The sequence below is a fragment of the Phaethon aethereus genome (genome assembly GCF_964289735.1).
Source record: "Phaethon aethereus genome assembly, contig: HAP1_SCAFFOLD_538, whole genome shotgun sequence".
NCBI classification, from domain to species: Eukaryota; Metazoa; Chordata; class Aves; order Phaethontiformes; family Phaethontidae; genus Phaethon; species Phaethon aethereus.
This window is the reverse complement of record NW_028114335.1, coordinates 24,210-38,033: the sequence shown is the minus strand read 5'-3', so window position 1 is coordinate 38,033 and position 13,824 is coordinate 24,210. Positions and strand designations below refer to the sequence as shown.

Sequence of the window (13,824 nt, the reverse complement as noted above, 5' to 3'; positions counted from 1 at the left end):
CCAGCAAAACATACGTTCTGTAGGTATCCATAAAGCACTGTGTTCTGTGTTAGTGGTTTCCATGTGTTACCTTTTCTATTTGATGTTCGTTTCCAGAGGCACTCAGATTGTATCTTTCTGGTTAAAGCTGCTGTTAGTTTTTGTTGTAATGGGGTAGATTTTATTGTTCCTGTCCCAAAGTAAACTTATGCTTTTCGGCCTGCTGGGACATGGGGTTCAAACTCCAACAACGGTAACTGTTAAGAATGATTCTATTTGGTTTGATCTTGGGGTTGTTTTTTCTGAGCGCCAAGTTTTCGATGCTGTTTCCTCTACGTGGAGAGATTCCTTGTTACACGTGTTTGCTTGTCTTGCTTTTAGAGTGAAGACAGGTACGCATTGGAGTGTAAACTTAGAATTTGTTCCCATCTCAGAAGAGTCTGATTCTCAGTTTTTCCGCGTCTATTTGGGGCAGGGGGGGTGGCATATGGCAGGTATCCTTATGCCGCAAATCTGGTGTTTTTGCATACTAGCTAGAGGGGAAAGACCAAGGGTTGCCAGCTCTGCTGATGGGACACTTGGGATGATGCAGGAATTATTTGTTCACTACGTCGATGGCTGCATGTCTCATTCATGATGATCTGCATGCAGATACAGATCAATGAGTATGTGGAATCTCAGCAAGTTCCCAGATGTAATAAATATTTCCCCCAATACTGTAGCATTTTCAAGGTTATCTTAAAGCAAATTCTGGCAATTAAGTCCTTTTTTTTTTTTTTTTTCCCCACAGGACTCCTAAATCGCAGAAAATCCTAGGCACTGCCTTCAGGTGACATTTCTACTACTATTTTTAGTCACCATGTTTAAGACACAAAACTGTAGTACAGACCACATATTTTTGATACTTATGTAGCAGAGACAAAATATCTGAGGCACTTTGGTGTTCTATTTCTGTAAGTCTTAGCGTAATTTTCTGACAAAGTAGAAAAGGGCTTTTGGGGTTTTTTTAGTTGCACTGAAGGTACCAAGAGAGAGCCGTTTATGTATATGAATACGTTTCCGCATGCACTAGACTGTCAGCATATCACGTTTTGATGTTCAAGTTCTGTAATCTGTTGTCACTGCTGTATGTTGGGCACAAGGGCTTTCTTTTAAGTTCTGATCACTTTTATTTCTTCTTCCAGATGTCAAACTGAGCCAGTGAGTGGAATATCAAGAGGCGTATGTAAAACACCATCTCACACTTTTTTCTACACACTGCACTTAATTCCGATCAATGTAGCCTTGTGTTAATTTCCCCGACATTAACCTAATATATTTTCCACTAAAACATAGATGCTGTATGTACAATGTATTTGATTCAGCATCATAGAAATTTTATTCTACGTTTCTAAAAAACTAAGCAATGATTCGGATGTCTTTCTGATGATGATGTTTTACTAGTGTCAGCTTAACTGCTGCTTGTGGCATCATAGAATTCAATATCCTGGAAAAGGAACCAGATGAGAGCTACCCTTTTGACTTGTGGAAAAACCGCATGTCATCTTAGTTCCCAGTAAATGCCGCAGTCCGTTGCTGACTGGTGGCCTGAGGACTTCATTCCTGCAAGCTGTTGCAGGAGGTAGCTGGGAGGGAGGAGTGTGGTTGCAAAGGAGAAAAAAAAAATCCCAGGATTGTGCTCTGAATCCATGTTTTTGTCATCATTAAGACTTGGTTTTGGTCTGCTGGCAAGGAGAAGAATATTAAATTCTCACACTTCCCAATCTAATTTGCGTAGTGTGGCCTGCGGTCTAATACACGACAAGAAATCCATTTTCTCAGTTTTTATAGGCTACTCTGTCATGGCAGACACCTTAATTTCAATAATTTGAGCAGCTTATTTTTTTTCTTGATAAAGTGGTGGGCTTCTTTTATGGCGGATGCTTTGGAGTGGTGTTTGCATTTGGGTTTTGTGGGGTGTGGTGAGCCTGGCATTTTTAAACTTATGGAGAGGAGAGGCAGAGTTCCTGTTTCAGGGCTGATGTGCCCATGCTTGATTTTGACAGGCAACTAGGCTGTGTTCATAAAGGCATAGCCGTGTGCATTTATAAATGATGAGACGCTAACTGATTGATTTACAAACTACACTGAAAATAAGTTTTCTGTAGTGATGCTTCCTTTTCCAAGAAACATAAATATTGTTTTAGAATCCCTTTTAGCGGACAGTTGACAGCTTCCTTACCCCTTGGACTTTTAAGCAGTTGTGAGCATTTGACAAGGCTGAGACATTCTGGAGCAATACGTAATCTCAAGCGTCTTTGGTTGTTTTAGTTTCTTCTCCTTAACCACATAGGCACTCCTAAGCTGTCGTGGGTTTGGACTTTGTTTTGAACACAGGCAAATGACACTAGGTTGGAAATCCCTCTTTCAGTGATGCTCAGAGGATATAGTGCAGAATTTCCGTCTACCATAGAGGTTAACTATTGCTAGGTTTTGATTGTAAAACTTAAAGATGTTTTTAATTTTTTGTGAACAGAGTGATGACTCTTCTGCACCTCTTTCTCTGGCCCAGCTGATTAAGGTATATATATTTTTTTTTCTTGTCAAATACATAAAAAAAAAAGTGTTTGCTTCAAATTTTTAAATTGTACACTGTGATCTATAGCAGGATGACTGTTGTAATGGGAAGAAAACTTTAATGTAGTTTTTAATAATTTATTTATTTTAACTTTAAAGCCTGTGTAGCTGTTGATAGTATCCTGTGAAGAGCAGTTCCCACTTTGGGAAGATAGAAGGGGAGCACCTTATCAGCCTCCACATAGTGTTGCAGTATGACTCAGCTTCAAGACACAAAGCAGCAGCCTTGCAGAAGCTGTTGACTTGTTCAGACATTTCGTTAGGTTTACACTGGAAATGAACACAATGTTCACAGAAGAATTGAATTGGCTGTTGGTTATGGACATCTTGGGGGGGGTTGCAACAGCCAAAGTAGAAGCGTTTCTGTCGCATGGGCAATGGCATGGCTATTTTTGAATTTCTAGTCATTATAGTTATAGATCCGTTCTTGGAATGCTGCACAATTTCATAAATTGCAGTATATCTAGAGTGGACAACACGGTCTAATTTGTTGGGGCACAGACAGTGTAGATTGTGAAAATGTTCCTAGTTACATCAGTTAATATGAAGAATTTAGCAGGGGGGAACGTGCAGTTTGGACTGCCTACAGCACGAGTGGTCCAATTTCTACTGAAAAGAGTCTTTTGTCTTGCTGAGGGGCTCTAAAAAGCTTGAATCTCTGTAATGCTTCTGTGTGTGAAGCTGAATTTCAGCAAGCAAAACCAACTTCCCTGACCTTTAAGTTGTGTATCCTTCTGATGCTGCAAATGTAAACAATGGTACTTGCCTTCATCTTTCTCAATTCAATGTACAGTGGCTGTCTTCTCCTTCAAATAGACTGGAGCTTAAAGATCCCTTTAATAATACTGGCAGGTCTAACTTTTTCTGTGCATAGCTTCAGTCCACTTGGAAGAAAACTGGAGTAGGTGCACAAGTCTTTATAAGGTCCAACCTGAGCCTAAGGTTTTGAGTGCCCAAGAATGCTCTTTTCAAGTAGGTTAACAGGCACATAAGCATCATTTCATGATGTAAGGACTCCCCAGAACACTTTCAGCACAACTATTTTTTATATAAGCAGCTGTTTTCAGGCAACCTCAGCTAGTGTTGTGCTGCTCTGTACAGGCTTGGGTGAGTGGTGTTGTCTTTGGCTGTGTGCGCTTCAATGTGTTTCTAATGTGCCTCTCAAACGATTACCTATTAAACAACAGACTGCCAATCTGGCTGAAGCCAATGCTGCCGAAGAAGATAAAATAAAAGCCATGATGATCCAGTCTTGCCGTGAATATGATCCAGCCAAGTAAGTGTGGATAATGTCAAATCCGATCTTTGGCGATGATGGAAAACCTGTAAACTTGTTGGTTTTAACAAACATGGATTTAACACATGCATCCTTTTTCTTTTTTTTCCCCAAAACACCTTTAGTTACACGAAGAAAGCCTTGGGTCCACCTCCGACATCATATACTTGCTTTGGTTGTGGAAAACCTGGCCACTGTGTAAAGAACTGCCCAACAAAGGGGGTAAGATTGTGGGGGACTTCTGATGTGACTTACTTTTAAATTGTTTTCCCTTGGCAGTTCCGTAACAAATACATGAATACTCATGTTAAGAATTGTTTCTTTTGGGGTGAAACGCAGAGGTCATGTGGCAATGTTGCAAAGCCCTTTACAATTCACGGGAAACCTGGAGTTATAAATGTAACATTTTCTTCCTTCTAGGCCATGGACATTACATATGTCCATAGATCTTTCTCTGCACACTGTCATGCATATTTTTATACATTTCAATTTTATTGGAAATCTTTCTGGTTTCAACGCTTTTTAATGACAGTTCACAGTTTTCAGTATTTTGTAAAAACCCAAGATGTTTCGGTCGACCCCATCCGTTCAATGTTTGCGTGTTTTAGTTACACAAGCACCTGGCTGAGTAGCCATGCCATTTGACATCAGTTGCTGAATGTATATGCGTGAGATATGAATTCCACCTTCACTAGAGAAGGTGAATCTCAGTTTCTCAGTGTCGGATTCAGAGCACCGAGTTAAGCTCTCACTCTGAACTGCGCTTTGGAGGAGGAGCGGGGTTGTGTCTCCTCTCCGAGTGGATGGTGAGCCAAGGGATATTTCACCCTTAAGGAACTTGACATTAAGCCAAAGGATGTCGACTGAGTTCAAAATGCTGCTCAAGCCTTTGGTACATCCTGGCTATATTCCTTTAGGGAGAAGGGTATTTTAGTTGAGCAAGCCTTATGCTGGGTAAAAGGAGAGGATTAAAGGCTTTTGCTGCTGAAAATCATCTTTGAAATGTCCTTTTAAGGGTGGGTCTTAAGATGAGAGATATCTGCACTTCTTTTCTTAACAGGACAGAATTTTTGAGTCTGTTCCGAGAATTAAAAGGAGCACAGGAATTCCGAGGAGTTTCCTGATGGAGGTGAAAGATCCCAGTATAAAGGGTGCTATGCTGACAAGCACTGGGAAATACGCCATACCAATTATTAGTGCGTAAGTATGGGATTAATGGGACTGAGCAGAAAGGGAACGAGAGAAACCATGCGTGTGTGTCCGAGTGGCAATGCAAGCAAGTTGGCCAGCATCTGTAATTACGAAGGAGGAAGCACCGTCATTGTATCGTTGCCTTAAAATCTGTGATACTTTCTAATATGGAAATAGACTGGTCCTGCTGTTCACACCCCTGGAAGTTGGTTCAACTTGTGGTACACCTAGAATCTGTAGGTCTGCAAAAGATTTCACTAGTGCTTACCGTTGGAGTCATTCTCCTTGAAAGCTCGTTTTGCTTCTCTTTGACGTTTCAAAGGCTTCTTGCCCAATTTAGCAAATAGCTGTGTGACTGAGATTTCCTCCCCCTCTGGCTTTGATCAAATCTCATGTGTGAACCAGATGGATGTTTTCCTGTTTTGCTTTACCCTAAGAAAATCCTACTGTGTGGTGACAAGAGTGGCTGAGAAGAAATGCACTTGATAGCACTTCTGTTTGTGGCTGTCATGGATCTCCTTTTGTAGAAGCTGAGACATAGTTTTCTTTTATTCATAAAGTGTATTTAATCGGAGACTCACTTGATCCTGAGCCTGCAATTTACATTGACCCTCTGGCAGAGGAGAGGTGGGATTCATTTCAGCTGATTTCTGGATGTCGAAAAATGATTTTTCTAGTCTGAGCCAATCTCTTAGTTGATCCCATGAATGGGAGAGTTCTGCAGAAGGAAAATTGTTCCCCCTCCCTCTTCTGGTGTGGTGGCCAAAGAGAAGTAGTTGAAACTAAATGCCTACGCTTTAGAAGGCTAATGTGGACTGAGAAGAATGCCATCTATTTTACCTTCCTTGCGGAAAATCCAAAGCTTGGAAAAGTTCTCCTTTGCCCATCTTTCACTTGTTGTTTTTCCTTCCCCGCCCCGCCTCCAGGGAAGCGTATGCTAGAGGAAAGAAGGAAAAGCCTCCCTTTTCACCAGAGGAGCCGTCCTCCTCCTCCTCCTCAGACGCTCCTGTTCCAGAGGAGTTGTTATGTCTCATTTGCAAAGAGGTCATGAGTGACGCAGCTGTTACTCCCTGCTGTGGAAACAGTTACTGTGACGAATGTAAGTCTTACTCCCACGGTTGTTAACTCAAAACATGGCATCTGACCTTCCGAAGGCAGAACTGGGAGAGAACGAAATTACTTGGTTACCCGTTCTGTTTGATACCTGAGTATACCCAGAACGGGAGAGGACCCTTCTTATGCCAAGGGCAGAAAAAAAAGGCAGAAAGCTTTTTTCCCTGGTTACGTGTCTAGTTAAACCCTCTGTACATGTGGAAGGATGACTCTGAGAAGAATGTGTAACCGTGCAGGTGATTACAGTATGAGATACTGAATGCATTTAGTTTGTCCCCAGCCCTTTCTCTCATGCAAAATTCTATAGCCTGCTCTGGTGACTTATTGTGGTCTGCAACAAACGGAGAGTTGGGCGTTTAATCCACATTCTTCTCCACAGGAGAGTTGGTGAAATCCTTCAGAACTTGAACCTATGAACGGTTTTTTGAGATGTGTTTTATTCATCAACCTTGAGGTTGGTGACTTCTCACTGTCCTGCACAGTGGAAAGACCAGTCCAAACATCAAGACACAGCCTACTCTACAGCGTCCAAGTAACAACAGTGAAATATCAACACTGCTTAGTTATTTGCTGCATGCTGGACATTTTTTACACTATTGGACATTTACCGCTTCAGGCTCTGTTCAAGACCGTATTCACCCATTAATCATATACGTGTTTTTATAATTGATTAGAACCCCAACATTTTCCTTAGTTTTGCTGAAAACTCTTTTGATGGTTCTCGTTATTCACAGGTATTAGAACAGCGTTACTGGAATCTGAGGAACATACATGCCCAACGTGTCATCAAACAGACGTTTCTCCCGATGCTTTGACTGCCAACAAGTTGTTACGCCAGGTGACATGCTGACATTTATGTAAACTGTTTGTTAGACAGGTCTATTTGCGAAAAGCTGAAAGGGAAGAAAATACTCGTTTACATCTCCTTAAGCAAGGCTAAATGGAATAAGGCTAAATTTACTTTTCAGAGACGTTATCTGGTGTTAGAGAAGCTTACAACTCTTTAGAGAGAATCTGGCAAATTCAGGTCACACTTTTGCTTAACGTGATTGCCTCACTTTCAAATTTGGTGTTAACACTGAGGTACTGTAAATAGAGATACTCTGCGTTACCCATCGTTAGGGTCAGTGTTTCACCTGATGTCTTCCTATACCTGTATGTTGATTGATTTTAGGATTGATAATGTTTACAGGAACACACAAGTAATTTTGCTCTGGGGAGGCTTTTGTTCGTACATCTACTGAAGTTTCATAGTGCCTTTCTGTACGTGTTTTTCTGCCTCTAGGCTGTGAACAACTTCAATAATGGAACTGGCTACAGAGAGCAGATTCAGCAGCAACATGAGCAGCAGCCGCCACCTCCACCACCTCCACCACCACTAACGAGACAAACAAGAGTGCACAACATGCAGCCTCAGCTCCGGCCAGCAGTTTCCAGACAGCAGGACCCACTAATGACTCCATTAGCATCCCTGGCTCCTCATTCTGCTGCTGCTTTGTCATCGTTGGCCTCTGGTCAGTCCTCTGTGGCCGTTGGGCTGCCAGTAAATCCGTCTTCTGTCGTCACCTCTGGTCTCCCTCCAGCAGTGTCCCTGTCTCTCTGTGCTGAACAGCCGGACGGACCTCTTTGGTAAGTAAATCTGTAGATCAACAGGGATATAAAGGACACTAAAATGCTCAAGTTAGATTCTTCTTCTTGTTGAGCTTCTCCACTAGCTATTTATCTATCGGTAGTGACAGTTCCCGATACTAGTGGAAGTTCTGGTTTTTGTATTTACTTTGAATGAGGACACTTTGATAACTCGGAAGTGTGTCTCATGCAAGGATTTTCTCAGAAGTATTTCTTGCTCAGTTCCCTTATCAGTCATTGTCTATGAGTTTTACCCTGAAAGAGGCACATTTTGCCCAGGGGCCCTTTGGTTTTATGTGGCTAGCAATTCCTAAAGGAGCCCTCTAGTTATGTCAAAGCTTCTTGAGTGCATTAATTTCTCTCTAGTACGGAGGAAGCAACAGTTTCATGAAACCTGTAAAAGCACAATTAGAGCTAAAACTGAGCAGGTGTTTTCCTATTACTTTTTTCTACGGTATTTCTACCATCAATCTTACGATAAGTCAGAGTCATCCTCAGTAACACAAAGGGCAGTCGGTGACGCGTGCTGACTTGGCTAATAAACACTGAAACGCCGTAACTTTGAAGTATTTACAAACATGAAAGTCTGAGTTTGCAGCCCGGTGAAGTCACATGAAAAGACGTGAAAGATCTGTACGATTGTTTAGGCCTTGTGGCCTTTCAGCTTTATGCCTGGGCTGCAAATAGCCTCTCTGTCCAGAAGACCGTCAGGCTCAGCTGTAGCGTTGAATGCAAAGAACCGCAATTCAGAAGAACCTCTAAGGCAGCCTCTGCACTCGCACATAAACATTTCCTCATAGAATTTCAGTTCTCGCGTCTTCCAAAACGGAGATTCAGTGTGTGACTTGTATGTGCTCTAACCCTTTCACGTGCAGCTAGCTTAAGAAGATATTTTTCCAGTGAGCTTTCTCTTGGCATGCCAGTAGTCCAAATCGACTTCTTTCCAGTCTTCATTAAGAATGGGCCAACTTCACATCTGTAAATCTGATGAAGATTTTTTAAATTTTTTTTCCCGTTTAGAGTAGTCAGCCTTTTCTCACCTTGGACTTGCTATTTCCAGTAGCACTTGAAAACGCTGTTTGAATAATAACTTTTTTTTTTTTTTTGTAGTGATGCTGATACTGTGTTACCTCCTGCTGCTCTGGTGACTGCTACTGAACTTCTGAAATTTCCCTCTCTGTCAACCAGCAGCTTGTTGGAAGAGGAGGTCAGTTTTCTTTCAAATGATGCAGTGACTGTTGCCTTTTAGTGGAGCTTAATTTCTAACTGTTTGCATGTATTGACAAGGGCGATCACGTTCCTGCACTAAGGCAACCAGCGATCCCAAGTCTTCTGGGCCCCCAAGGGCAATCAGTACCCTCAACCGGTAAGTCACTATAACTTTAGAATTTCTTTTAAAAAGTTGTCTTGAGATAAACTAAATGGGATTTTTCTCTTTTTCCTCTCCCTACGCCAAAAGCTCATGCAATCACAGGCAGCACAGTTGGCTCAGCTGGTGGCAGACCAGGCTGGCAACGGTAAGTATTCTACAGAAATCCGGTATATTACGACCCGTAACCTGTTCAACGAGGCCGTAACACTTAACTTAGACAACAGCTGATTTATAATGGAGTAAGTATGCCCAGATAGTTGTGGAGAATACAAGCGGTGATTAATTTTTAAAGGGCTTAATTTGATTTGGCTTTGACAAAGGGGATCTGTGCTTGCAGTAGAGTATTTAAAGTAAAACTCCAGTACGTGATTGAAAAGAGGACTCTGAAAAAGGAACAGTTTTTGAGGGAACCAGCAGTACATCTGAAAATGAAATATAACTAAAGGATTGGGTGGAAAGCCACCCTTTTGATTACTGGCTGAACAGACCTGAAGACATTGATTCCCCAATACAAATCAGCCTCCAACATTCTTTATTTCACAACTTAGCGGATACTGGTGGAGCAAATTCTTGGAAAAGTCAAGGCTGTTATTTGATGACAATTTTGAATTTCTTCAATGTTCTCATCTCAACGAGCCAAGGTGCTTTCTCTCAGTGGGAGAGAGAGGCGTTTGTTTGATCTATTATTGCCGTGTCAAGTTAGTCCTTCCTTTTGGTACGCCTCTGTTAGAGATCGGTTGTAAGCATGCATTGTGTTTATAATGTCTTAAAGATAAAGCACAACAAAAGCCAGGATGATTCCACAGATTTCCTAAAACTCTCAAATTCAGTAAGCAAGAAAATAACAATTCAGGGACAAGAACAGGCCAAAGACATCATCATGAGGCAAGACCACAGGTGATGCCTGTGGAAGAAGCTAAAAGAAGTTTGAGAGAAGATTAGTTAATATTTGTGCAGTACTTTGAGGATCAGCAGTGTGATCTTCAGTAGTAAGTATAAGCAGTAAGTACATCAAGGAGTGGCAGAGGAGCGGTGGGCGCTTGGCACATGGGACATGGGAGTGTCTTTTAAGCACGGGCAGCCTCCATCCACGGTCACAAAGCGGAGTATAAGGGGAGAAGACTGCGGGAGCTGTTGGGGGCGAGGGTCTGGAAGGCAAGCATGAGGATCAAGAAGGGAGCGTAGCCTCAAGTGAAGGGAAAGCAGGGAGAAAAATGCTGAAGTTGAGGGTAGGAAGTGCTTGCCACCAGGCTGCCGCTTCATTGGCTTTCCTCTTTACAATCAGGGCAGAGTGTGACAAAGAGTGACGCATGTTTTTGGGTTTCTTCAGAAGTTCAAATCGAGGACGCCTGCGCAGTGGACGTTCCCAAAGGACTCATGCCCCAACACAAGCAGCATCAACATCCGTCGTCATACCTGTGCCTCCAGCTCCCTCGTACCCTCCACCACCCCATGCACTTCCTTCAGGGCTACCACCAGCACAGTCTCCTCTTCACTTTCCACCTGGTCAGCCTCCATCTGCTGGGTACGCTGTTCCCCCTCCAGGATATCCTCCAGCTCCTGCCAACATGTCATCAGCTTGTGTAGCAACAGCAGTGCCAAGGGCTCATGCAAATACCATCCTCATGACACAAGCACCTCCTTTATCAAGGGAGGAGTTTTACAGAGAACAGCAGAGACTGCAAGAGGAGTAAGTATTTGGCTCAATGAAGTTGCCTTGGTTTTCATTGTTGTATTTCAATAGCATATCAGACTGCAGTTACACCACAGTGCACCTGACATCAACAAAATGCAAGAATCATCACGGTGTCGTAATGTCATGTCCTTTTTCTTTGCAAAGGGTAAACATGCAAAACTGAGACAAGACAAATGTAGTTCTAAAATATTGGCTAAAAGTTGTAGGTATTCTAAACTGGTCTTCCTTCGATGTTAGCTGTTCACCTTTTGCATTTGCATGCAGTAGGCATTTTCTCCTAGTGGCCATGTTGTGTTTCTTGATATCTTTTGGTAATGAAGGTCAAACTACAATGGTAGTAAAGGTCAAACTTGTTTTCACAGGGACAAGAAAAAGTCCAAACCTGATGAGTTTACAAAGGATGAGTTTGCTAAGGAAGTGATGGAATATAACAAGTCTCGAAAGGAGCGTTCGGTTTCCAGGTACGTGCTTTACATGTCCATTATGGAGAAGCAGATTGTCTGGAAGAATCAGGAGGCATTCCACTCCACCGCTCTGTTGCTAGACGGATGGGATGATCCCAGGGATTAGCAGCGACAGGAGTTTCATGTGTGCATTCCTAGCTTAAATAGGGCAGAGATTACAGTTGACTGGCAGTTATAATTTGGCAACAGCTGTTCAGGAACAGGTTTCTCTTTTAGTAAAGCTTCTCTGTAATGGCATCCTTCACCGCCTGACAGCCTTGAGGAGGCCAGAAATTGAAGAGGTGCAGTTGCTGGATTTTCTGCATCTCCCTATTCTGCTTGTAACCATTTCCTCAAAGCACTTTGGAGGAGATCTGTGAGAGACGTTGTCTTCATCTCCTCTTCTGTTTACCACATGTGGGTACACAGAGAGATTTCAGCCTCGACTGCAAACTGCTGGCTTATGCTAGTATGGTTTTGACCTTGTAAAATTTGTCTCATGACTCAGACTTGTTTGAAAGGAAATCTTGAATTGGTGAAGGACATTTGGAGGAGGGAAAATGCTCATGAACGTCTGTGAAATGATGTGAAAGTGTTCTTTAAAAAATAATACTCCTTGTGAAGAAAAACCTCAGGGTAGCTGATGTTTTCTATCCCCAAAAGTCACTTGGGCAGGAGTGCTGAAAAGCTCTCTCTTGCTCATGCTGCCAGTATCTGTCCTAGAGTAATGGCATTGAGTCATCCTAGTCGAGGCTGAGTTCAGAAGCTTTTCGAGATGATTTCTCTTGAAATACGGTCACTATCCCTGGTTAGAGCTAGAGGTATGTGTAAGATTTTGCTAGCACATCTGGCTAGAAGTGTTGATTAAAGACAACTGGACGTACGAATTTTGCATCCCTTACAAATTGCCAAAGAAGTAGTGAAGTTAAATAGTCCAAGCAGCATTTTAACATTGATCTTTACTGTATTAATGCTACATCGTACTCTCTCGATGTTTGATACTGCACGGTAGCCATGAAGACTTGCTCTTTTTGCATCTGATTGCAACAAAATAGATTTTGCACTGCGTGTAGAGGTTGAGGAGTGAAAAATGTGCACGTTCATGTCCCAGTGGAGGCCAGTATACAGCACCTTAAATCAATCAATAGCCAAAGGAAATCTGGGAGGAAAAAAGCTGGGGAGAGTAACTGTTTTGAATTAACTTCATCTGTTTTTTTGTGTTCTGGTTTTTTTAAGGTCCAACTCTCCAAAAAGCTGGGGAGAGTAACTGTTTTGAATTAACTTGATCAATTTTTTTGTGTTGTGTTTTTTTTAAGGTCCAACTCTCCCTATAGTAATTCATCTTCCTCTACAAGTTTGCATACCTACTCCAAGTCAAGAACAGGTTCTTCCTACTCTTGCTCCTACTCTCGATCATTTAGTCGTTCCCATTCTCGCTCCTACTCACGATCACCACCATATCCAAGCAGAGGCAAAGGGAAGAGTCACAAGAACTATCATTCCTGGTCAAGGCCACATGGTTATCACCGGTCGAGGTCAAAGTCACCCCCACACAGAAGACACCATTCACGGTCAAGGTCTCCAGTAGTCCGAGGCCAATCTCCCAGGAAATGGACTATACCTCAAGGGGAAGGAGGAAGGGAGTATTTTAAGCGATACAGACAAGTTCCACCGTATATGAAAGCTTCCGATGGCAGATCTATTGTCTTTGGAGATCCATTTGGAGAGGAAGGATACGGAGAATGGCAAAGGATCTAAAGAGAGTGGTGTGAAAAGTTTTACAAGGTCAATGGTGTTGGTGCTCAACTTCATCCTCCAGTAAAGAGAGGGAACTTTTCTCCAGACTGCTTTGGTCCACCTGGGACCAGACGAGAGTATTCCCTATATGCTCAGGGACATAGGGAGGATTATCCTGTGGGGCATAGGCAGCACAGCTGTAATAGAGCTGGAAATTACCCTGAACAACCTTCCGGAAGAGAGAGCCGTGGCAACAAAGAGAGGGAGATGCAAAATCCACGTGGAGATGACAAAGGAAATAAACCTAAAAAACACCAGGAGAGAAGGAAAGAGGATGCGAATGAAGGCTTTCTCAATGCTGAGTTGCTAGAAGGTGCGAGAAAACCAAGAGAGCCAGTTACAGGAGAAGTCGTTCAAAGGGACTCATTGTTCATGCTCCCAAGCAGAGATGATGCCACCCCTGAGATGAGGGATGAGCATTTGGGAGCAGATTCTATGGCTTTCAAGCCAGGGTCTAAAAAGAAGAAAGAGAAGGATGAGCAAAAAGCAAAACCTGGCAAGACAAAGCGGGAAGTAGAAGTGGCTGTTCCTCCTCAGAAAGACAAGAGAAGAAAACCAGCTAAAGCTTCCCAAGTGAAGGTGGACAGCGAGCGTGAAAAATCTCCTCAAATGGAACCTCCTGTGAAACAAGTGAAGGAGGACATGCCAAAGACAGACAATGTTTAAACATCTTCCTCTCAAAAGGATGAGAAGACTCTTGGTACCCCACAGA

At 42.6% G+C, this 13,824-nt stretch overlaps 1 protein-coding gene across 1 annotated transcript; it reads left to right on the top strand.

Moving 5' to 3' along the window:
* Positions 1-3,833: 3,833 nt before the first annotated feature.
* Positions 3,834-13,073, top strand: LOC309416085 (E3 ubiquitin-protein ligase RBBP6-like; the record flags this gene model as incomplete). Its single annotated transcript, XM_082015663.1, has 10 exons — positions 3,834-3,871; positions 3,997-4,093; positions 4,932-5,071; positions 5,989-6,161; positions 6,910-7,013; positions 7,461-7,689; positions 9,092-9,170; positions 10,507-10,866; positions 11,235-11,333; positions 12,632-13,073. 10 exons carry the CDS (start codon positions 3,834-3,836, stop codon positions 13,071-13,073), a joined length of 1,761 nt encoding a protein of 586 aa, XP_081871789.1.
* Positions 13,074-13,824: the final 751 nt, after the last annotated feature.